The sequence below is a fragment of the Colletotrichum tamarilloi genome, assembly GCF_030869305.1.
Source record: "Colletotrichum tamarilloi strain Tom-12 chromosome Unknown Scaffold_33.1, whole genome shotgun sequence".
Taxonomy (NCBI): Eukaryota; Fungi; Ascomycota; class Sordariomycetes; order Glomerellales; family Glomerellaceae; genus Colletotrichum; species Colletotrichum tamarilloi.
The window spans coordinates 194687-216990 of NW_026849416.1; the positions used below are offsets into that span (position 1 = coordinate 194687).

Genomic DNA, 22304 nt, shown 5'->3' on the forward strand with positions numbered 1-22304 from the left:
GCGTTCTCAATTCCGGTACTAGGTTTCTGAGAAGAGGTGCTGCGATCTCATTGAGAAAAGGGAAGATACCAAGTATCGCGTAGGTACACTAAACAAAGACTATCAGGATCATCCATTCGATCAAACATCGCCGTCATGCATTGAAAAGCGGTGCCGGTAACTGGTTACTCACAAGAAATGATCATGTCCCACGATAACCACGACCCTGCTAGCACAAGGCAAACCCGCGGAAATTCCCGGATACCGAACACCATCAGAATGAGGACAAGTAGCTGATCGCTTCTCAGTGAGATCATCATACTGGTGGCTGTTCTGTCGGCCATAAATTCTGACGGGCAGCGTCGTCCGTCCGTTCCGTGATCGGCAAGTGCAAATTTGTAGATGAGAGTGGTGACTTCTTCGTAGATTAGGTTGGAGCGAGTGTTGGAGATGACAATAAACAACTAGCGATGGAAGTGGGCAGCTTGATTAAGCTTGGCAAAATTTGAGACGAACGAAGCTTTCATGTCTCACCCTGTCAATTACCACATGTCAATCGCAGACAACACATTAGAAAGCAGAGATAGGTAGTCACGTAGCAGACATCAAAGGATTGCATCAGGACAGCCACATCAATGTATCAGTAATGCGAAACTCCAATTCATGAGGGGGACGTGGAATAGTCCACGAGTCCATACCATACCAGCGCAAAAGGCGCATGATGTCCCTATTTTATCTATGCCCCTCCTCCCAAGCTCATCGTCATTCCCAAATTCCAACATGGTAAAAAGCAAACGCAAATCCTCCCTCGCCTCTCAAGGCCTCAGAGATGTGTTTAAATCCTCAAGCCTCAAATACCAGAACGACACCATCATCGCCAGCAGTGACAACCCTCTCTCCAGTCTCACCCTGCACGAAGCCAAGCACACCACCACCCTCTCCATCGCCCCGGTGTCCCTTCCACTCCTTGACAAGACCGCCATCCTGTGCCCTCAGATCCCACCGCCTCACAACACCATCCATACCACACGTCGTCAGCAGCCAGCTGTTCTTCACAAACTCCACCTTGACCACACTGAACTCTTCGTGCGCACCGACAAGACTCCTCCTGACGGCAAACCTCCTGCCAGCGTCAAACACGGTAACACTGCCATCAACGGACCCAGCAGCAAGCAACGTAGAAATCTGTCCCGGCCCGCCCGCCGCCGTCGTGAAGCTCAGCGCCTCGATCGAATCCGACGCCGTCTGCAGCGCCGCCAGAATCTGTCCTCCGCCTACAACGTCCGACGCGCTCTTGCTCTTCCCGCCCTTGCCGGCCTGTGCAGAACTCGCCAGCCTAGGCAAACTCACAATGCGGATCGCGCCACCGGCACCACCGACAGCGACCAACGTGCCCTTGGGATCCACCGCGACGCTGTACAACCCGCCCTCGACCACGAAGCGCTGGTCCTCGGCCGTCAAGCTCACCGTCGTCTGGCCGTTGCTCTCCACCAGTCCCGCGGCCGCTGCCTCTCCCCAGACGTCCCACACGTACAAGCTCGCGTCCTCGGAGACAGTGCAAAGGAAGTTTCCATCGGGTGTCCAAGCGCCCGCGGTGACGGGGGCCTGGTGAAGCCAGTACGTCTGCACGAGCTGCAGGCAGTTCGCGGGGTTACCGCCTCCCGCCGCGATATCGATGGTGTATACCCAGACGGAGTTGTCGCTGGCGCCGATGGCGATGGTGTTGGGGTATTTGGGGCTCGGGCAGGCGGCGATCCAGTTGATCTCGGGGACCTCCTGCGCCTCGGCGATGAACTTGATCTGGACGCTCGCGGCCTCGGCGGTGGGGGAATTTACGCGCAGGGCGTGGACGCGGAGCTTGCCATCCATGCCGCCGCTGACGAGGAAGTCGCCCTTGGGGAGGGTGAAGGCCAGGGCGTTGATGCTGTCCGTGTGGCCGTCGATCGGGTAGATGAACTGGAGCTCGGTGGACTGGGGTTGGGCGGCGTCGCCGGAGAAGGAGGCGGGCAGGACGGGGCGGGAGGCGGCGGCGGCGGTGGAGAGGAGGTAGCCCTTTCCGGGGGCGTCGTCTGCGTCGCCTTCGGAGCCGCCGGTGGCGATGAGGGTCGGGTGGACGGGGTGCTGGGCGATGGCGAAGACGGAGTCCTTGTGGGCGTCAAAGTAGGCGACCGAGTCGTTTTGGAGGTTGATTTCTTCGTTTTCGTCGTCAGAGTCCATGGGCATGTCCTCGTCGTCGACGTTGACTTCCTCGCCGACCTCGTCGGCCTCGAGCATTTCGGGCTCCGACTCGTGGCCGTCGTCTTGGGGTGTCTTTTCGTGAGGGGCCGACATCTTGTTTGTTTGTTTCGCTTGTGTTTGGTAATTGGGTCTTTTTCGTGTATCTTTCGAGTTGAGGTTTTCGCACTCTTGGACGTAATGCGCCGAATCCTCGTGATTCTTCTTTCGAGAAGAAAGGTAAAAGGGTATGACGTAGAAAGAAACGCTGGGTATCGATCCCTTATTTATTGCAGAGACAACAAGGGCGCAGAAGCAGGAAGACGACGTTGCTTTATTAATCGTCAATCGAGGGTTCCGGGTGCTTGATAAGCAGGAATTGCGCTGCGCGGGTCGAATTTTTTTGCAGCTTTCTTGGATGGCGGGGTGGCGGGGTAATTCATTCGCAGGTCGACCGCCTCCACTGAAAACTGCAGGCGGTGAGCTCACACTAAGGTGGGAAGCCGGGGCCACCGGTTGCTGTAGCCCCCGGGATCATGGCGGTCGGTGTGACTCTTCACTGGCCATCGGCGGCACGACGCTTGGCCCGGATGGATTCAATGTCCGTCACGGAGGTAAAGCGAATACATAGAAGCTTCCTCATGTGGTTGGATTGCTGACCTCTCAAATATGCCCCAAAATCATCTATCATAACCTTTTATCCGATCGTCGTGTAAACTGACTGCACAGTTCACACATCGAGGTACATAAGTTGCTTCAACTCACTCATCTTTCTCTCACTGACTTCCTTCCTCTCACCTATAGGTACTAAGCGCAACGCCTCATGATGAAGACTTCAACTCATGCTTCTCTACTTCAGGATATCTTCTATCAACCTTACTCAACCATAGCATCACAACTGGACGTTGCCATGCCTCAAGGAGACGTCCCTTCATGAAAATCGGCCATCTAAACGCCCTGCACGCTGGTATGAAAATGAAGCCCTACTACAATGATATATCCATCTCAACTCAACTCCCTCCATTACGACTTACACTCTCCTCTATACACAATTCTCAGCATCTCATCGCCGCAGAGATCTTGATCGCGCCCATGACTACCGTCACCTCCGATCATTATCAGCAGGCAACTCCGTCGGTCCCTCCCCGCTAGCCAACTCTACAGGCGGCTGGGGGTGGGTATACCCTTTGTATTGCGTATGTCCTGCGCCTTGATGCTGGGCATTGGGGTTCATGAGGACCTTGTCGTTGTTGTAATACCCAGCCATATCTGTCCCAACCATTTCTGACGCAGGTGGCGATGCCTGGGGATATTGCCCATCATGCTGTTGCTGCGCGTACTGCTGGTTCTGATACGCGTACGCGCTCTGAGATCCCATGGCCGACGATCCATCCATCTCAGGTGCCGTGGGCGTCTCAGCGGGCTTCACGCCCGCATATCGGTGCTTCCGCCGTCTCCACCACAGGAACAAGCCCACGAGCGCCGCTATCGCGACGACGGGAATGACGACTGCTACAGCGACGATGCCACCCGTTGGCAAACCACCTGAACTCGCTCCCGATGTGGCGGCGCCGGTCGCGCTGCCGCTGGTGTTGTCCGCTCCGGCCGCCGTCCCAGTCGCACTCGCACCTGATGTCGCACCACTTCCCGCCGCCGCCGTTCCCGTTGCTGTTGCCGACGCGCTTGATGCTCCCGACGTTGTCTTGGGCACGAGATCGCTTGCCTGATACACCATCCTGATACCCCACGCGTTCACGCCATCACGGTCCGACATCGTAACAGCCTGCGTAGCCACAACACCATTGTCCGTCCGCGTGATATCAACGACCGTCGCGGGGCCCGCCATCCACGTACAAAATTGTGTCTCCCACACGTTGGCGAGCGTCATATCGTCCTCGACACACGATAGCGTCATGTCTCCGCGGTAGGGACAGCATGTAACGGTCGTGATAGAGCGCACACCACCGTTGCGCGAGCACTGGGGTTGCGCGGTGTAGCCCGTCGGGCAGACGGTTCCGGGGGAGTAGAAGGCCGTGCTGGCGCCGTTGAACTTGTTGGGTAGGCATTTCGAGTCATTATCGATGGCGTAGACGTTGTTGGTGAGGTAGATGCCCGAGCAGGAGGACGCTGGTGGTGAGAAGTCGGCCGTTTTGAGCGGGTTTTCGGGAAAGGTTGACGCGATGAACGTCGTTTTTGTTGAGAGCGCCATTTCGAAATGAGTATATGTGGTGAACGGTCGTGAGAACTGGTGTCTAGATGCTCTCTGTCGACGGATGAATGAGCTCTGAGAGGTCGAGTTCGACTTCGACTTCGAGCCTGTCTTTGCCTACTCGTGTAAGACAAGACAAGGATGACCGCGTGTGGGTACTACTACACTGCGAGATCGAGGAACCTGAGATGAAGCGATTCGCAAACGACGGAAGGGGTCGCAATTGGTAAGTAATTGTAGTGAATGGCAGGCAAAAAGACAGAACAGAGGGAAAATGGGACACGATCAGCAGGGAACCAGGGAAGCACTCGCTTTTCACAGAATCCTTCGTGCTCATCCATTTCCCAGCTCACACTCTCGCACTCACACGCCCCCTTCTGGGTCATCCCGTCCAGTCCGCGTCAACCAGTCAGACGGCGCCAATCCGACACCGCAACCGATGAACCCCATGTCTGGAACCTTGGAGTCCCTGAAGTCCCATCGCACGAGACGGTGGTGGGTGGAAAGAGAAGGGCAGCATCCGTAAGGATTCAGACGGGCTGGGGCGGTACAAGCAGGGGGGAGAGGGGCCAAGCATCTCAGGTACTGCAGGCAGCCAAATAACAGGTACCAGCAGTCCAGCACACCACCGCTTGGGAGGTGAGAAAAAAAAAGTTCATAAATTTGGATGTGACGCTAGGAAGAAGAGGGAATAGGTTAAAATGGCGCTGAATTGGAGCCAAGCGAAATCTCCATCGTCGGGCAGGCAGGCGCTGGGAGGAGTCTGTGAGGTGCCTTCGCGAATCCTTCGGCAGGGATCTGATGGCCGGGGGCTGAGCCAGCGGGCGTGTCTGCATCCGTGATCTGTGCCATGTTCCGTGTCTCGAATCTCTCGATCTAGACCTGCTGTTGTCGATGACAAACGTTCTGATAGATGTGCTGAGGCTGATAGCATGCTTCGGCGGTTTCTTGTGGAGGAGAAGGTGAAGCAGATATGTTTGTAGGGAGACAGAAAGATGAGATGGCAAGTTGGCAAGTGCTTCCCGTCCCCTTGTAAATACCCACAGAAATTGTAGCTGGCTAGCTCACCCGTCAGATTTTGGCTCATTAGCTCTAGTGCGTGAGCACGGAAAATGAAATGAACCTTGGAAGGGATCCAGTGGTTTCTTTCCCAGTCATCCGGTTTCCGGGGCAAACGATCGAACGAACGAGACGCGCCTCAGCTTCTTCTTACCTTGTCCTCAATCATCCTTCGAATATGGTGATGCCGCGCAAATGATCGGATGCTTTCCCCATGTGTTCTTCCCGATGTATTGGTGTACTGTTTGGCATGTTGCCGTTGGAAATGGCAGGTACTTGTTCCAAACCCCCACGACGGCGCCCCGAGCCGCAACGTTCCAAATCTCGGGCCCTACTCCGCATTGTGAGCCTTTAAAACCAATACGGAGTATTTTGACTCTGAAACTGGCAAGGGCCGCGATTCAACGATTATAGAACATCAGGTTTCGCATACTGAAAGTGATTCTGCATTTACAAACTATCCTGAAATCTTCTTCATGTTGCTTCCTTACCTCGAAATCTGAATTAGCCCTCAACCCTTAGAGCTTTGCACGCTCCCTGAGGTTGCCGTCTCGTCCACCCTTGGAACGCCGAATAAACCCCTCCCTTCTTCCACGTGCTCTTCTTTACGTTTCGCCAAAGCACCGCCCTGCTGCTTCCTGCGTATCTTCAAGCCGCAAAACCTTCGCCGCGATGCTTTTTCCGCAACATCTTCCTTGCGGTCAGCGTTCGTTTCCTCGTTTGATTCTCCTTCCGCGTTTGCTTCACGTTCATGCCGAAGAGACGCCCCATTGATCTTCTGCCGCCGCCGCCTGATCAGCTCTTTGGCGTAAGACTTTGCAAGAAAAAGAATGAGGATTGCCAATTTCCACATAACACACGCCTGATGGATCTTTTGCCGGATCCTCTTTCCATATTTGGCGTTGACCTTTGCGACAATAAGGATCATCAATAGACCCAGAATGACTACTCCAAAAAACAGTCCTACCATCCTGCCTACCGTTTGCGAATCAGGCGTCCCGCTCATACTGAACATACCCGTTGCAAAGCCCAGAGGCAAGAATATGGCAGTTGTGTATGTGAAAATCTTGACATCCTTATTGTTCTGTCGGCTTTCTTCATTCGAGATACTCTCGAGACCGCTGCTAACGTACTCGAGCTCTTTCGTAATTGACTCTGCAAGGATAGAAATTCCCTTGAGGTTGCGATCCAGGTCTTGGATAGCCCGCCGGTTTACGACCAGTAACTTGTTCAGTGTTGACCTGTACCGACTCTCGTCGCTGAACGTCCAGCGGGGCCGTTCGGCTTGGCGATCCTTCTCCCGGTTGAGCCAATGGTCGCTGATGGGTCTGGCTTTTGCGAAATCTCCGTGTATCATCTGCAAACGTTCCTGAAACTTACGGAACTCATTGCTGGTGATGACGAAGCTGTTGTAGTTGATAGAACCGCCGTCATCTGGGGTCGGATCGCCTTGTTCTTGCTTGGACATGTGAGAGCCTTGGAGCCTTCGAAGCCTTTGTTCCAACCTAGTTTTCTCTTTCAGCACAGTGCTTTCGGCCAATTTGAGGATGTCGCCCGCGCTCGTAGCCATTTCGCTGATGATGTGTCCGAATAATATCAATTCGAGCACTCTTCGTTGTTCCCAAGGACCGGTCTTGACTTCCCCGAAGTAATGAGTATCGTCTTCGCGGTTTTGCTGCAGCAACTTGATCAAGTCACCTTTCACTTCATTCTTGCTAGCCGGCAGGTGAGGATTTGCCACCACAAAACGGCAGGTCCAATATTTGTCGAAAAAGTCGCCCTCGAAACGGAACCCCATTGCTACCTTTACAAGTTTGTTTCCGCGCCAAAACTCTTCTTCCTTAACACCGGAGTAGAAGGCCATTTGGAACTCCGTTGTCCATATGTTCAGCGATGCTATCGGTTCCTCGGCGAAGAAGTTGCTGCTGGTCTTGTGTCTGTGGAAGAAGTGTTTCATCTCTCCTTGTTCACGTTTTTCGTTTGGAGCCAACGTCTTTGTGCAGCCCGAATTCTCCTCCGCGTTTGTCGAAATGAAAGCCCAAAACCTTTTTTTGGCCTTGTGAGCCTCCCTTTGGGACTGAACAGCTTTCTTGAACAAATCTTCCTCGCCCTGCAGATAGGCGTCAACTGCGAAAGACGACGAAGGTCGCTTTTCCTTGAGTGGCTTACGCTCCTCGATGTCGATCTTGAGTTGAACGTACGCAAGGATAACCTTTGCTGGCATCGGAGGCTCTGCGTTTGCATCGGCATCTGGTCTATTTTCCGTACCGACTGTGGTCGTGGCCGTTGTGTTGACGAAGAAATCAGGCTCATTATACAGCCACTCGTCCTGCAGCTCCACGACGTCGTTGTCGTCTATCACGTTGTTGAAGGGGAGATTGTGTTTCATCCAGTAGCCGTAACGATATCTTGGTCCTGTTGTCTCTGTCGGATGAACAGCCAGATCTCCCAGATGTTTCGAGATCCTCTCGATAGACTGGCACATATGCTCTAGGCAGTTGTCTGTGGACTTCGATATATGCTTCTTGTCGTCATCGAGGTCGTTGGTGAGTAGGGGAGAGTAGTCTTTCCACAAAATGTACGCAACTTCGAAGGCCACTGTCCAATAGTTGTCTCTGTCTCTCTCGTCCTCGTATATGGTTGGACTTTGTCGTTCATCGAGTGCCCCTGTGAAGAGTCCGTTGGAGGATGAGGTACTAAGCAGAATTGATAAGGCTTGCTCAGTCAACTCCTTTCTGGTACGAAAGTTGATAAGTCTCCCATGCCGGGCCATCGTGATAGCTAGTGCGAATCTTCGAGGGTCACTCCAGTCAGTGTCGTCATTGCCTTCATGATGTTTTTGGCTATCAAGGGTATTCGTCCATTGGATATCAGCTTGTTTGAACAGGCCTTCCTTCATGGCACGGAAAAGGGCAACATCTTTGGAGCGGAAGAGAAAACGGGTTTGCGTAGGACTCCGCTTCACCGCGATCATTCTCTGTTTCAAGAGAGAGTTCTCAGTCGTAAATCTCTTGACGATGTTTTCCCGCAACCTGTCAGCCGAATATCTACCCATCTTCTCATTTAGCTCAGGATCGTCCTTGGGTGAGTAGTGAAGCTTGATTGACTCCGCAGATCTTATTGCTTGCCAAATTAGAGCATGGTCTGTCAGATAGAAGGTTTTGGTCGGTTTGTCATCCTCGCTGGCCTTGTAAGAGGGGAATGCGTATTTTCCGGACTTCTCAATCTTCTCGAGAAGACAAATCCAGCTCTTGTAAGCAGTCCTCGCCGCTTGCAAATGATCTTCTGGCATCTCCCCGTCGATTCTTTCGTAAAAGTCCCCGGCTTTGATAAATTGGAAAGGGGCGTCAACAAGAGATTGTTGTGCAAGCCACATGTTCGATTTCCAGCCGTCAATTTCATCGCCATTGGTCCAATAATTAGGACAGAACAGACTGCTAGACCTGGCTGCTTTTTGAAAAACCCATTTCATATGGCCTTTGCATACGTGTTCAATACGCCTCTTCATCATGCAGACATAAGGCAGTGGCGGAGATGGTAGAGGCCTCTCATCACGATCACAGGTGCATGCAGGCAGTTTGTCAGACTCTGAATGCAAGGTCGTGAAGTGATCAAGACCGAGAAGCAAGAATTGAAAAGCATAGCTTTGTCGAATCATCAGCACGTAGGACACTATCAGAAACCCAAATAACTTACAAGCTCGCTGATGTCGTCACCCGATGACCCTCAATATCACCGCATGTAAGGGCATAAGCCGGTACTCCATCGGAATCTGCTTCAGACACCGGAATGCTGCAGACGGAAAGGATATACTCCAGGTTTCTTCTGAGGAAGAAGTTGAGATGGTCGTTCTCCGTCAGTCTGACCGTGGGGTGACTTTCAAGAAGCTCGCCAGCTTTGATGAATTTGTCCCAATCTGGCAGACGTTCAAGATCGGAAGCCGTGGAGCCTTGCCTGAGCGTGTATGCCAGAACAAGCTCTGAAATTGCGTGCTTGAAATCATTGCTGCTCTTTCGAATACCGTAGCAAGTTTCCGTCTGGTCTAGTGTGTGAAATTCAAGCGAGTTACTCGGATCCAAGACTTGGAGATGGAGGACGAAATGTTTGTCGTGACTTTTGTGTTCCCGCTTGACATGGTTCTTTGCTTGCCCAAGGCTAGTAGTGTACACCCGCGCGTTTGAATCGTCACGGGTTCGCGACGAAGCCTCATTGAAGTGATTTCCCAAATTCACGAAGTCTAGGTTTCTGATCAATAATCCCGAATCCAGTGATAGAGCATCCAGAATGCCGCTTGGGAATTCCTTGGTTTCCTGTTGTGCCAATTCTTTTTCGGCTGTGTCTATGATGTCGAATTTCTGATAGATGGTGCCTTGGAATGCCACATAAGACACACGGAGCTTTTCCGAAATCTTGCCAGGTATCGCTATGGTAAAGGTAGGCCATCGATCATTGACAATGTGTTGTTTAGACCTTTCTCCCGGATACAGAGAATTGATGTGAGGACCGACTCCGCCCTTCTCTTCGTTGCGGGAACGTCTTAAAAAGCCATCTAAGCGCCAAAAAACGCAGAAGGGCTCGCTAATGTCCTCATCGTCCACACAGATTCCTGTCTTCTGTCCTGGGAAATGCTGCGTGATCCGGATCAACCGTCCAGTTGCACCTACGCTTGCTGTGAGACCCTCGTCCCCAAAAGAGAAGAAGCTCTCACGCGCCATACCCGTCTTAGCGGCTTCGGTGATCAGATCAGATAGCTCCTTAAACTGTTTAGCTGCCATTGTTGATGCACCTTCAGTCAAGCACAAGAAAGTTTTAATAGTGACAAGATAATCTGGTTGGGAGTTAGTTGTGACAATGAAGAGAAGAACAATATGCGCATGCAATTCGCGGGCAGTAAGCTGAGTAGAAAGGGCACCCTGGACGAGTTTGAAATGTCCTCCTCATTGATGTGAACTGCCTCCGTTCGCTTTCATATCCCCTTTCAGACTAGCTGTGGGATCCCGAAAAATTGCTTCAGCTCGCCAAGTTACACTGCACGGCGCCTGCATATATGGAGTCATGGTTCACCGGAAAAATGAAACATTTTATCGAACAGGTTCTAGCGCCTCGAAAGGGATATATGATATATGAGACGTCATGAGATGTCTCGAGTTAGGAAGTCGCTCAGAAAAAGCACAGAACTCGATAGCTTTTGCATGGGGAAAGGGACGTTTCAGGCCCCAAGGTTCAGAAGTATTCTAGCTTATGTGTCAATGTAGTAGGTGACCGAGTACTTAAGTGACTGTTTCTCTGTGTATTAATATACCGACGATGATGAATGTATCGCAGAGCCCAAGGCCTTCCAGCCACTTGCACTCCTACGTAACATTGGTTAGGTCAAGTAGGAATGACAAGTAATGCTTCTCCTATCGCTGCCTGCCGCTTTTGCAGAAAGCATTCAGCTGAGTTTGCTCTGCGGGATGTTTGATGATACTGAGTAATGAAGCCAATGAATGGCTGCTTTCTCGAAAATCCCATTTCATTATCAATAAGTTCAGGGCCCTCATATTTAGCTAGGCGAACCGTATAGACAATGGAAGACTGTGTTATCATGCTCCAACCCGCAGTTCCCGCTTTCAATTTATTTTCCTTGGCTCTGTTCGTGTTCCTGCCCCATTAGGGACCTACCTGCATAAGCATGCGCATCGTGCGCAATAGCTATCAGTGAGGCTGAAAAAGGTGATCCATGATCGTCCAATTAGTCTCCACCCCTGTTCGTGTAAATGGACAGAGGAAGAAAAAGAAACCAATCAGTGCCCGGTAACTCCGGTCATACCCGCGGCTAGCTGACGATCTTCTAGGTGACAAGGCGCCTCGTGACCAACGGTCTTATCCTGGCTCCTTCCATTGCCCCCTGTTCTGTCGTTCGCTTATTGCGATTATGTCGGTCAGTTAGTGTTGGTATCCCTATTACAGGGTAGTTGGTTCGAACCGTAGGTTGACGAAGAGATCAATTGAACTATATGAATTTCTGCGTAGGTGTAAAAAAGGAGGTTCCAACCGTAGGTTGGGCTGGCTACGATAATCGTAAATAGGGCCCCCAATTGGCCCCTGCGCAGTTGGCCGTATGCCGCGGTCGAATTGGACTTCCAATCCGACAGTTAGGTTAGATCACCTGCCACCTTGAAAACGGTAATATTCATGATTCTCAGCTTCAATGAACTAGCTGGCGTTGCATCTCAGGCGCTAGGCAAGTGCCTCCCATTGAAGCAGGCGACAGGTAACGAACACGCGCAGAATAGCAATACATCAACAAAAAGCGGCGGTATAGTGAGGTCTCTATTGGATAGCCATGACCGAAAAAGCCTACACATTTGGGATTGCTATACTGAGTTTGCCTTTTGTACGTCCAATTCAAAGTTTCCCCAAGCCATCGATGACTTATCCAAAACTCAACTCCTCGCCAATAACAATCTCGACCTTTTTTCTCGACGGCCAGATTCCCCAATATGGTCAGGTAACCGACGCTTGATCCAGCAGCCGATATTTGGACTTTCGCTTGCTTCCACTCATGAAACCCGGAAGTGACGCTCTCAGTGCAAGTTTGACAATGGAGAAGGTACTGAACTCGCCCCCAACTTGAATGGACTTGGCCTCTGTTATGGTGTACAGATGGGCAGATTCGAACAGCCTATGGTCGTTGCTGACATTATTAACGGTAAGATTGAAGATGGCACCATCTTGCTGAAGGAGATCGATCAAGTCGCCCTGAGTGTAGTCGATGATGCGCACACCGAGCTTCTCGCAGAATGTCTTCAGCTTGGTGGTCTGTGGGCTACTTACACCGTGAGGACGAACTCATATCAACTTCAGCTTTCCTCACATAGTCGTGCTCTTGAAGTCTTCACTGTCTTTCAAATAGTTACACTCGTGTCTTTCTCTTGGCGATTTCGTAAGAATAGTATACATCAAAGTTCACGCAACCACACATCCAGCAGCAGCTACCAAAACAAACGAATCAAAGTGTCCAACTTCTGTCATCAAACGTGTCAGACTACAACTCCAAAGACACGAATTCCTTCTGGCCCTGGACCACCATCTCCGGACCACCCTTCACAGCCTTGCCAAAATCCCCAGACAACCAATTCCTCACCATCTGCAACCCAACTTCAGGCTGGTCCAACGGCACCATATGTCCCGACCCCGCAACAGTCACAAACGCAAGCCTCGTCTCCTTACTCCCCCTCATTTTCTTAGAAACCTGCTTCCACATACCCGCCTTGACCGTCTCCCCGCCCTTCTTCACCGCAAACCACGGCTCGAGCTCCTTAGCAACAAACTCAACCTGCCCAGCCCACGACAACTTATTCGTCCACCGCACGTTACCAGCCGTGTTGCACGCGAGGTCCAAGTCGCCGTTATACACGAGCACATCGACCCCATTCTCGAGGATATACTTGACATCCGCCTCGGTGCTCAAGAACACGTCACCCGCCAGCTCGAACCGCTCGTTGACGTCCATGGAAATGAGACTAAAGTTCTTGCCCACCGCCTCCGGAACCTCGAGCGCGGCAAGCACCCGCTCCGTCTTGATGTACTTCTCAATCCCATCCCCAGCACCGTAGCAGATGTTCTCCGTTTCGCATGGCCGCGTAATATCAAACGGATTCCGTCCGCCGGCCTTGACGTCCTGGTAATACAGCAGATCCACGTGCCCGAAGCAGAAGTCCGTCGCGGCGCCGCAGACAATGGGGTCCGGGAAGGCGTAGCATGCCTGCTGGAGGTACATGCACCGCGGCAGCGCATCGGCAATCAACCCACACATGCTCTCGTTAAATACGGGCTCCGGGACGCCGGGCTTGGTGGTGCAGAGGGTATCGTAGAAGCCCCACGTCGTGTCGGCAGGCGAGACGTAGCCGTTCCCGATGAGCACCGACGCCAGCGGGACTTTGAAGTCCGGAGGCGGGGATCCCGTGTTGTAGGAGACGATCTCGGCCGCGAGGGCGGGGATGTAGTGCCCGCCGTAGCTCTCGCCTACGATGTGGAAGGGCGCAGTGGCGAGGCCGGGGAAGGCCTGGTAGAAGATGCGGAGGAAGATGTTCATGTCCTCGGCGGCGGTGTAGGACGTCGCGGGCGGGGTGACGTCCTCGTCGTAGTAGGAGAGCCCCGTACCGGCGGGCTGGTCGACGAAGATCATGGAGGTGTTTGCGTTCCAGGCGTAGGGGTTGTGTACTGTGCCTGTGCCGTTGTCGTTGATGAGGCAGGGGCCGAGTTCTAGCATGAGGCCCACGAGACCGCTTCCGCCTGGTCCGCCTGTCATCCAGAGGCTGAGGGGGTCATTCTCGGGATCGTTCAGACTCTCGAAATACCCTATCATTATCGCTTTAGTCGCGCGTTCACTTCCAATGTTTTGGGCACATTTCACTCACAAAAGAAGAGGTGTTTGCCACCAGTGTCTAGCCATCCGGTCCACTGCCTCGAGCCCGCGTTGCAGATCTCATCGCTCTGCTCCTTGATGCGGATAGCGTGGTGCGGGTGTTCCGGCACCGAGAGGGTGGTGAAGTCGGGCGACTCGATGTCTGCCTGCGTCGCGACCGCGGAGGCGAAACGAGTGAGGAGCGCGAGTCCGGAGACTGCTAAAGTCGTAATCCGGACCATCTTGGCTTACTTGTGAGCCAGGACACGCTCAATTGATGAAAGTCCGCGACAATCAACTGACGAGAGACGATAGAGTGAGATATGAGATGAGGGTGAGTAAGGTGAGCTCACAGGTGATGAGCCGTAGTTCTGGGGGAGTTTTGAGGTGGGAACCTGGAAGGTTACGGCGTCCTGATCAGGAAGGCCGGACCGCCGAGTGGGGTCGGCTCGGTGTACCGGGGAACACAAAGTCTCTTGAATCTTCGGGTCATCACTGCATGTAATCCGACCGCCTAGAAGCACATGGCTACCATGGAAAGTCATCAGTCAGATTAGATACCCAAAGCCCCATTTCTCGCAGGGTTTTCTATCATGGAAAGGATGCTCTCTGGATGACAAAACACTGCCACCCTACCTGCTCAGTTCCCGAAGAGTTGATTTTGCCTAGGGCGGTAGACGCTGTCTAAAGACTCCCCACTAGAGCCAAAGACCATGAAAGCAAACAGGTGAAGGGCTTCTTCTGGGTATGAATCCATCAAAAAAACGAAGAGGATAGAATGGCAATCATAATGGCACACATCTTTCCAAACATCACCAGACACTTCAAGTTGAACTTATCAATATCAATATTTTTCCCGGCTAGAAATGCCAGTCTAGGTACCTAGATAACCAAAACCAAATTCGCACGCCCAATAATGCAATAACCCCAACAAAACAACCATTTTTGTTGTTTTGTTGTTTAAACTCCCCGGTGGCCCATGTCTCCGGCCCCATAAACCCGCCCGCACATTCATATGTAGTAAACATGAAGGTGTATGTGTATTCCCTGTTGAAATCGTAGGAACTCAAATCCCCGCTTGCTAAGAGATGATTGGAAAAATGTTGAAGGATGTCAGAGAACAAGAGGGATCTCAACGGGTTAGATGCCCTGTCTGAGATCGCCTAGCCGTTCCCGTGTTGAAGACATAAAAGCTGTCATGCAGGCACAAATCTATGGTCTGCTGGTATCATGTCTATCGGATGCAAAATCATCGATTTACTCTGCTGTGGTATCCTCGACAGGAGGGCACGTGCAGAACAGGTGAGTGTCACCGTATGCTATACTCTGTTAGTAAAGATTCCAATATTAATCTGGAAAGGGACAAAGCTTACTGTCGTCAACGCGAGCCACGCTAGGCCAGAACTTCTTCTCCTTGAGGTGAGGCAGGGGGTACGCAGCCTTCTCGCGGGAGTAAGGACGGTCCCACTTGCCCTCGCCGTCACCCAAGATGACGTCCATCTGGGGGTGAGGCGCCATGCGGAGAACGTTACCCTCACGAGGCTGCTTGCCCTCCTCGACCTCGCGAATCTCCTCGCGAATGCTGATGAGGGCGTCGACGAAGCGGTCGAGCTCCTCCTTGCTCTCACTCTCCGTAGGCTCAATCATGAGTGTGTTGGCGACGGGGAAGCTCATGGTCGGGGCGTGGAAGCCGTAGTCCTGGAGACGCTTGGCAATGTCAATGGCCTCGACGCCGGCGGTGGCGATGAAGGGACGGGCGTCGAGGATGAACTCGTGCGCGCAGCGGCCATTCTCGTTGGTGTAGAGGATCTTGTAATGAGGCTTGAGGCGGGCGAGGATGTAGTTGGCGTTGAGGATGGCGGTCTTGGTGGCGAGACGGAGACCGTCGTTGCCCATCAGTGCGTTGTAAGCCCAGCTGATGGGAAGGATACCGGCGCTGCCAAAGGGGGCGCTGGAAACCATGGCCTGGTCGGCGTCGTGGGCGAGACCGGGCAGGAAGGGAGCGAGGTGCTCCTTGACGCAGATGGGTCCGACACCGGGGCCACCACCGCCGTGGGGAATGCAGAAGGTCTTGTGGAGGTTGAGATGACAGACGTCGGCGCCGATCTCGCCGGGCGAGGCGATACCGATCTGGGCGTTCATGTTGGCACCGTCCATGTAGACCTGACCGCCGTACTTGTGGACGAGCTCACAAGCCTTCTTCACAGCGGGCTCGTAGACACCGTAGGTGCTAGGGTAGGTGACCATGAAGGCACCCAACTCCTCGGCGTGCTTCTTGCACTTAGCCTCCAAGTCCTCGATGTCAAGGTTACCGGTCTTCTGGTCGCACTTGATGGGGACGACACGCATGCCGGCCATGGCAGCGGATGCAGGGTTGGTGCCGTGGGCGGAAACGGGAATCAAGCAAATGTCACGCTTCTGACCACCGGGCTGGGAGAGGAGATGCTTGCGGATGGCCTGGAGACCGGCAAACTCACCCTGAGCGCCAGAGTTGGGCTGCAGAGAGACAGCATCCATGGATGTGATACCCTTCAGCTGGTCAGAGAGACTCTCAATCAGGGCAGTGTAGCCCGGGAGCTCGCTTGCGGGCGTGTGAGGGTGGATGGTGGAAAATCCGGGGAGGGTGATCAGAGCCATCTCCGTCGCGCCGTTCAACTTCATGGTACAGGATCCGAGAGGGATCATGGAGTGAACAAGAGACAGATCCTTGGACTGGAGGTAGTGAATGTAACGGAGGATCTCGGTCTCACTGCGGTGAGTGTTGAAGACGGGGTGAGTGAGGTACGCGGATTGGCGGCGAAGAGTAGCGGGAAGGAGCTCGGTGATGTCCTGGGTGAGAGCACCGTAGGCCTTGTTCGCGACCTCTGCGGTCTGGGTACCGGTAGCGCTGCCGAGGGCGGCGGCAATGGACTTGAACACCTCCTCAGTGACGTGCTCGTTGACGCTGATGCCAATATCACCGTTTCCAAAATCGCGGAAGCCCAGACCAGCCTTCTTGGCCTCGGCCAGGATCTTCTGAGAACGGTCACTGGCCTTGATGACGACGGTGTCGAACAGAACCTTGCCATCAGGGCTGGCGCCGCTCTGCTCGGTCTCCAGACCCGAGGCCTCGGCAACGGCCTGGACTCCACGGGCAAGACGAACCAATCTCGAGGCAATCTCCTTCAGGCCCTCGGGTCCGTGGTAAACGGCAAACAGGGCAGCCATGTTGGCCAAAAGAGCCTGAGCAGTGCAGACGTTGCTGGTTGCCTTCTCACGACGGATGTGCTGCTCACGGGTCTGCAGAGCCAGTCTCAAGGCACGGTTGCCGTTTCGGTCCTTGGAGACACCGACCAAGCGACCGGGCATGCGGCGCTTGTGGGCCTCCTTTACGGCAAAGAAGGCGGCGTGGGGTCCACCGAAGCCGAGAGGAACACCGAAGCGCTGGGCACTGCCAAAGGCAATGTCAGCACCCCACTCGCCGGGTGGCGTGAGAACCGTCAGGGCAAGCAGGTCGGTGGCGGCACTGAGGAGGGCACCCTGCTCATGAACAAGCTCGGAGAGTCCCTTGAAGTCCTCAACCTTGCCCTGGGTGTCAGGGTACTGGACCATGACACCAACCAAGTCCTGTCCCAGTGCCTTGATCTTCTCTGCAGAATCCGCTGCGTTGACGTCGATAACCTCGACCTTGATGCCAAATCCCTGAGCTCTGCTCTGGATGACTGAAATAGACTGAGGGTGAACGAGGTGTGAGACAACAAAGGTCTTGCCGGGTCTCTTGGCCCGGGATGATGAAAGAGCGTTCATGGAGAGAGTCATGGCCTCAGCGGCGGCCGTACCCTCATCCAACAGACTGGCGTTGGCAATGGGGAGCCCGGTCAAATCGGACACCATGGTCTGGTAGTTAAGAAGCGACTCAAGGCGGCCCTGGCTGATTTCGGGTTGGTAGGGGGTGTAACTGGTGTACCAAGCAGGGCTCTCGAGGACGTTGGTCTGAATTACACGAGGCGTGACGCTGGGGTTGTATCCAGCACCGATAAGAGGCTTCGGAGCCGCCTCGTTGGCCTTGGCCCAAGCAGTGGCTCTCGCCAGAACTTTGCTCTCATCGAGGGGGCCCTCATTGTCCCAAGCACCAAATGTCTTCCTCTCGGAGATGACATCCGGAGGGACAACCTGGGCAATAAACTCGTCAATTGACTTTGCCGGAGGGTCGAGCGCCTTCAGCATGGCCTCAGCATCGGTAACATCAGGTCCGATGTGTCGGGGAATAAAGGACTCGGGCCTCTGCAGCGGCTCAAGGGAGGGATCGACTGAGCCAATCTTTGCACTGGTGGCATTCTGAAGAGCTGCAAAGGCGCTGAATGCCCTCACACGGGGAATCCGCGAGGACGATGCCGAGCTTGACACACATGAGTTGCAAACCCACGAGGAAGCAGGTGTCTGGCGGGCGGCAATCCTTGACCTCGGGGCAGCCAGCCGAAGCTGGCGGGGGAGGGGCAATCTCAGTGATGCCATTGTGTGAAGTGAGTAGAGTGGCAATTCACACAAAGAAGATGAAGATGCCAGTGAGACTCTACAATGTCGGAGGTGTGTCTTGAAGAAGAATAGAAAAGAAGAGAGAAAGAGAAGAAGGGCAGGTGTTGTGGTTGAGAGAGTCGTGCGAATAGAAGTATTGCTCGGATCTGGGGCCGATATCGTTGTAGCTCGAGAAGTAACACCCTTGTCGCCACCAACGTGCGATCCGAGATGCGACTCGGGATAAAAGCGACCAAGCTCTCGCACGCAGCCCAAAAACCGTTTCAAAACACCTGAATCCAGGTCTTGACGCGAAAGAGGTTTCTGTTAAGCAGATGGGATGATTGTTAGGGGAGAATAAATAGAAGCCAAAGTAAACGTATACAACAGAACAGCTTCCGGAATGCTCTTCAAATATGAAGGAGTCGGTGAGGGCGAGCTCGAAGACCGGCAGCCATCCGCCCTTTCGTTTCTTTCTTTTTGCGGCAACGGCTACTTATCGAGACAGCGGTACGTACTACATAGTCAAAACACCAAAGGTACGGATACCAGGCCACCAGACGTGGCCAGGGATGCCGTTCCTGAGTCGTATACCTACCTACCTTCATAGTAGCATAGTAAGGTTGGGTATGCACAAGTAGATCTCCCTACGAATTACAGAGTGAGATACAGACTACTGTGTCTGCATACTGGACCGCCCGCTCGTTCGCCGCCGCAACGGACACCCTAAACACCCGACGCCAAACACCAACTCTTTCGGTTGGTTACGGGATCCCTGGGAACCGCGCACCAACACCCTGAGAGGTGAGGGTGGGAGGTGAGACTTGGCCTTATCGGGCGCGCAGCGGCGCTCGCTGATAAGCGCGGTCAAAACGATAGGGAAGCTTGATGATGGGTGCCAGTTGGATTATGATCCGTAGCCTGTAGGTGGGCTCCAGTTCCCCAGCCATTCCCTGACTTTGGGGCCCCGGCGCGTTGGGCAAACTGCTCGGCGAGCCATCCATGAGCCGCCGCCATTACGTCCAGAAACGGATGTGAAGGCCAATGACAGGTCGTGAAGGGTGGCGGGCGGGAGACTAGGTTCTGGGGCTCTCGTTCGCGCAGTGTATTCCCAAGCGGTCGTTTGGTTTGGAGGGTTGGAGGTGCGCGGATGAGAAACCGAGTGCTCGGTCAGAGAGCCGAGTATACCACCACCACAGACCTGCCACCAAGAAACGTTTCCTGGTCCTGTCTCTTTTCATAAACTTATGCTCACCAGCCGCCTTACCTAAGCGACCTTGCTTTTGTGCATGTGCAAACCCGATTAGGTAAGGAGAGTGAGTATCTAAGCATGCGCCTGTGGAGACCTCAACTTTGAGGCTCTAGGTACGTACCGGCCGGGACGGAGCTTGAACGATGGAGCTTCTCTAAATTTTTGCGACGACATCATCGCTGTACCTGGCACCGACGCGAAATCCCGATCACGAACGAACCGTCCATCTTGCACCCTCGCCCACGCCTATCCACTTCCTTCAAGTCAATACTACTAAGCTACCAACAAGATGTTCGGAGGATGTACGTTCCATATCTACCTTATGCGAGCCGAATTGCACCGAAAGCAACGCTGACCATCTTTCCCTGCAGTCGCGCCCCCCCAGCTTTCTGAGGAGGAGATCAAGCAGATGGAGGCCGAGGCCAACTTCTCCATCCAGCAGGTCGTCGTCTCTGCCGTCCTTCTGTACCTCTGTAAGCGCAAACCTTTCTCTTCCTGTACATGCAAATAGATCTAAGAGTAGATGCTAACGAGAGACTCCTTGTCCAGCCCCTTTTGTCATTGATGCCGCCTCCAAGGTCCTGTAAAGGACTTGCCTTTCACCAACGACAAATCGATGAGCTTGCCATAGTTCAGGATCACGACAATAAAACAAGAACCGCGAGGGGGTGCTCTCTACGAGCAATCTGGTTGCGGCACTAATGAAGCGCTGCCAGCCACCAACCCGCCTCAGGGATGTGTAATGGGAATAATTATCCCTCTTGTAACATAAATATCATCTGTACAGTGTAGACGACGACTGGTTGGATGGACTATGGGTATAGATCACATCGGAATCAGGGTTAAAAGAAATCACGACTTTTGTTCAAAGCTTTCCTTCGCTGCTTTCGTTGTTAGAGGGAATACCCTCTCTCAGTCCTTTTTCTTGATGCGGCTAGTAGGCCATCTCCCTTTTGCGTTCATTCCGTACATAAAAGCGTCCGCTCGCGCCGTCCTCTATTATGACACACCTGGTAATAGCCTTCATCCCAAACGACCTAGATACTCTAGCTCGGGTTCCGCTCTTTCTCCCAGTCCGCAAAGTCTTTTGTAATGGACTCGACTTCCTTCTTGAGATGCTGGATTTGTTTCTCATAATCTTCCAAGACCTATAATCACTGTTAGCGACCAGAATCAAATGATCTGCCGGACTACAAAACCATACCTTCTTCGTCTTGTGCTCAGTCTCCTCGCTCAAACCCTCGCCGCTCGCAAAAGCAGGCTTATTCGTCTCCTTCATCAGCTGATCCGCGTAGTCTCTGAGCACGATCAACCGGCTCCAGAGCTCCTCCTCTCTCGCCGCCAGAGCAGGATCCTGCACGTTGCGCTCCAGCTCCGCCAGCTTGAGTCGCAAATCATCCTCGTCACCACTCAGAGCGTATCCGCGGTTGCGCAGCACTTGCACGCGGGCAGCCAGCGCGAGACACCGCTCGCGAAGGACGACGTGACGGCGACGGGCCGCAAGGGCACGCACACTGGTCTCGAGGTCGTGCCGCGAGAGGATGGCGTCAAGGCTGGCGTTGATCTGGTGCAGGCGCACGTTGAGTTCCCCCACTACCTTTTTCTGCGTCTGGAGGCGGGCCGCGACGCCAGAGAAGCCTGTGCAGAGAACCGGGATGTAGCCCGGCGCGGGTTTCTTCTGCAGCGCCTCCTCCCAGTCTCTCGGGTCTTCGTGTGGGCCAGGCTTGTAGAAGGGGACGGAGGCTTCGTCGACTTTGTTGTAGAAGTAGTGCTTGAACGCGCAGTTGGGGTTCGTGGGGTTCCACTTCTCGAAGATGAGGGACATTTGTTCGGGAATGGGCTTTTGGTTCTCTGCAGTATACAAGTTAGCATTGATCCAAACGTAATAAGCTACCGAACGAGCACAGGAACGTACGAGGCGTATCCCTTCCGGGTTGCCAGAGTGAGCTCGAGAGCTGTGCTTGCGATTGCGACAGGCTGGGCATTTGTTGTTGCTGCTGCTGTTGCTGCTGTTGTTGCTGCGGCTGCTGAGACTGAGCCATGGAGTTGCCGAATGCGCCTCCCTGGGTCTGGTTCTGGTTCTGTCCTCCGAACAAGCTCATGCCGGATTGCTGCTGCTGTTGTTGCTGTTGCGGCTGCTGCTGTGTTGACTGTCCTAATGTGCTGCCGCCGAAACTACCTCCCCCAAAGAGACCTCCAGTCTGCCCAGCGGGCTTTGGTGCGCCGAACAAACTCATGGTGTGGAATGAGCGTTAAGGATTTTGTCGATGGTGTTCGAAGCGAAGCGTAGGCCCGTCGCGTGTGTCGTCGGATAACGACGATTGGTGCGCGAAGTTGCAGCGAAATGCAAGCAATAAGCCAAGAAGCTCAGCGTAAAATCGATGAAGGAATTGAGGTGAGGGACTGGCGGGTATCAAAACAAAGAGAAACTTCCAGGAGCAGCCAGGGCGCGAAGAAGGCGGTCGACCGCTTTTTTCTCTCTCAGGCGTTGGCGGAGATGGCTCGCTGGGTATCAGTCGCAAGGCTGTTCAGAGCTACCCTTGGGAGACGAGGACCGAGCCCAGCAACGCGAAAATAATAAATCGGAGCTTGCTGCTGCTGTAGCCTTCACCGGGCGCCACACTTTCCCAGACCGAGCCACCTTGCAAATAGGCCATACCCCAGCCACACTAGTTCCACTTCAGCCTCGCCCCCAACCGATCCAA

General features: G+C 53.6%; 7 protein-coding genes across 7 annotated transcripts; 1 reads left to right on the top strand and 6 right to left on the bottom strand.

The window, feature by feature from the left end:
* Positions 1 to 822: 822 nt before the first annotated feature.
* On the bottom strand, positions 823 to 2310 carry CTAM01_08954 (ribosome biogenesis protein Sqt1; the record flags this gene model as incomplete). The annotated part of the gene is made up of 1 exon (XM_060524974.1): positions 823 to 2310. The coding sequence occupies one exon, from the start codon at positions 2308 to 2310 to the stop codon at positions 823 to 825; it is 1488 nt and encodes a 495-aa protein (XP_060380414.1).
* Positions 2311 to 3295: 985 nt separating this feature from the next.
* On the bottom strand, positions 3296 to 4402 carry CTAM01_08955 (uncharacterized protein; the record flags this gene model as incomplete). Its single annotated transcript, XM_060524975.1, has 1 exon — positions 3296 to 4402. The coding sequence occupies one exon, from the start codon at positions 4400 to 4402 to the stop codon at positions 3296 to 3298; it is 1107 nt and encodes a 368-aa protein (XP_060380415.1).
* Positions 4403 to 5972: 1570 nt separating this feature from the next.
* On the bottom strand, positions 5973 to 10236 carry CTAM01_08956 (uncharacterized protein; the record flags this gene model as incomplete). The annotated part of the gene is made up of 2 exons (XM_060524976.1): positions 5973 to 9105; positions 9158 to 10236. The coding sequence occupies 2 exons, from the start codon at positions 10234 to 10236 to the stop codon at positions 5973 to 5975; spliced, it is 4212 nt and encodes a 1403-aa protein (XP_060380416.1).
* Positions 10237 to 11950: 1714 nt separating this feature from the next.
* CTAM01_08957 (serine carboxypeptidase) lies at positions 11951 to 14095 on the bottom strand (the record flags this gene model as incomplete). The annotated part of the gene is made up of 3 exons (XM_060524977.1): positions 11951 to 12272; positions 12496 to 13807; positions 13867 to 14095. The coding sequence occupies 3 exons, from the start codon at positions 14093 to 14095 to the stop codon at positions 11951 to 11953; spliced, it is 1863 nt and encodes a 620-aa protein (XP_060380417.1).
* A 1015-nt stretch (positions 14096 to 15110) lies between these two features.
* CTAM01_08958 (glycine dehydrogenase) lies at positions 15111 to 18347 on the bottom strand (the record flags this gene model as incomplete). Its single annotated transcript, XM_060524978.1, has 2 exons — positions 15111 to 15172; positions 15227 to 18347. The coding sequence occupies 2 exons, from the start codon at positions 18345 to 18347 to the stop codon at positions 15111 to 15113; spliced, it is 3183 nt and encodes a 1060-aa protein (XP_060380418.1).
* A 1541-nt stretch (positions 18348 to 19888) lies between these two features.
* Positions 19889 to 20186, top strand: CTAM01_08959 (uncharacterized protein; the record flags this gene model as incomplete). The annotated part of the gene is made up of 3 exons (XM_060524979.1): positions 19889 to 19901; positions 19971 to 20072; positions 20149 to 20186. 3 exons carry the CDS (start codon positions 19889 to 19891, stop codon positions 20184 to 20186), a joined length of 153 nt encoding a protein of 50 aa, XP_060380419.1.
* Positions 20187 to 20645: 459 nt separating this feature from the next.
* Positions 20646 to 22256, bottom strand: CTAM01_08960 (nucleoporin nup44; the record flags this gene model as incomplete). The annotated part of the gene is made up of 4 exons (XM_060524980.1): positions 20646 to 20747; positions 20804 to 21450; positions 21515 to 21831; positions 22138 to 22256. The coding sequence occupies 4 exons, from the start codon at positions 22254 to 22256 to the stop codon at positions 20646 to 20648; spliced, it is 1185 nt and encodes a 394-aa protein (XP_060380420.1).
* Between the last annotated feature and the right edge of the window lie 48 nt (positions 22257 to 22304).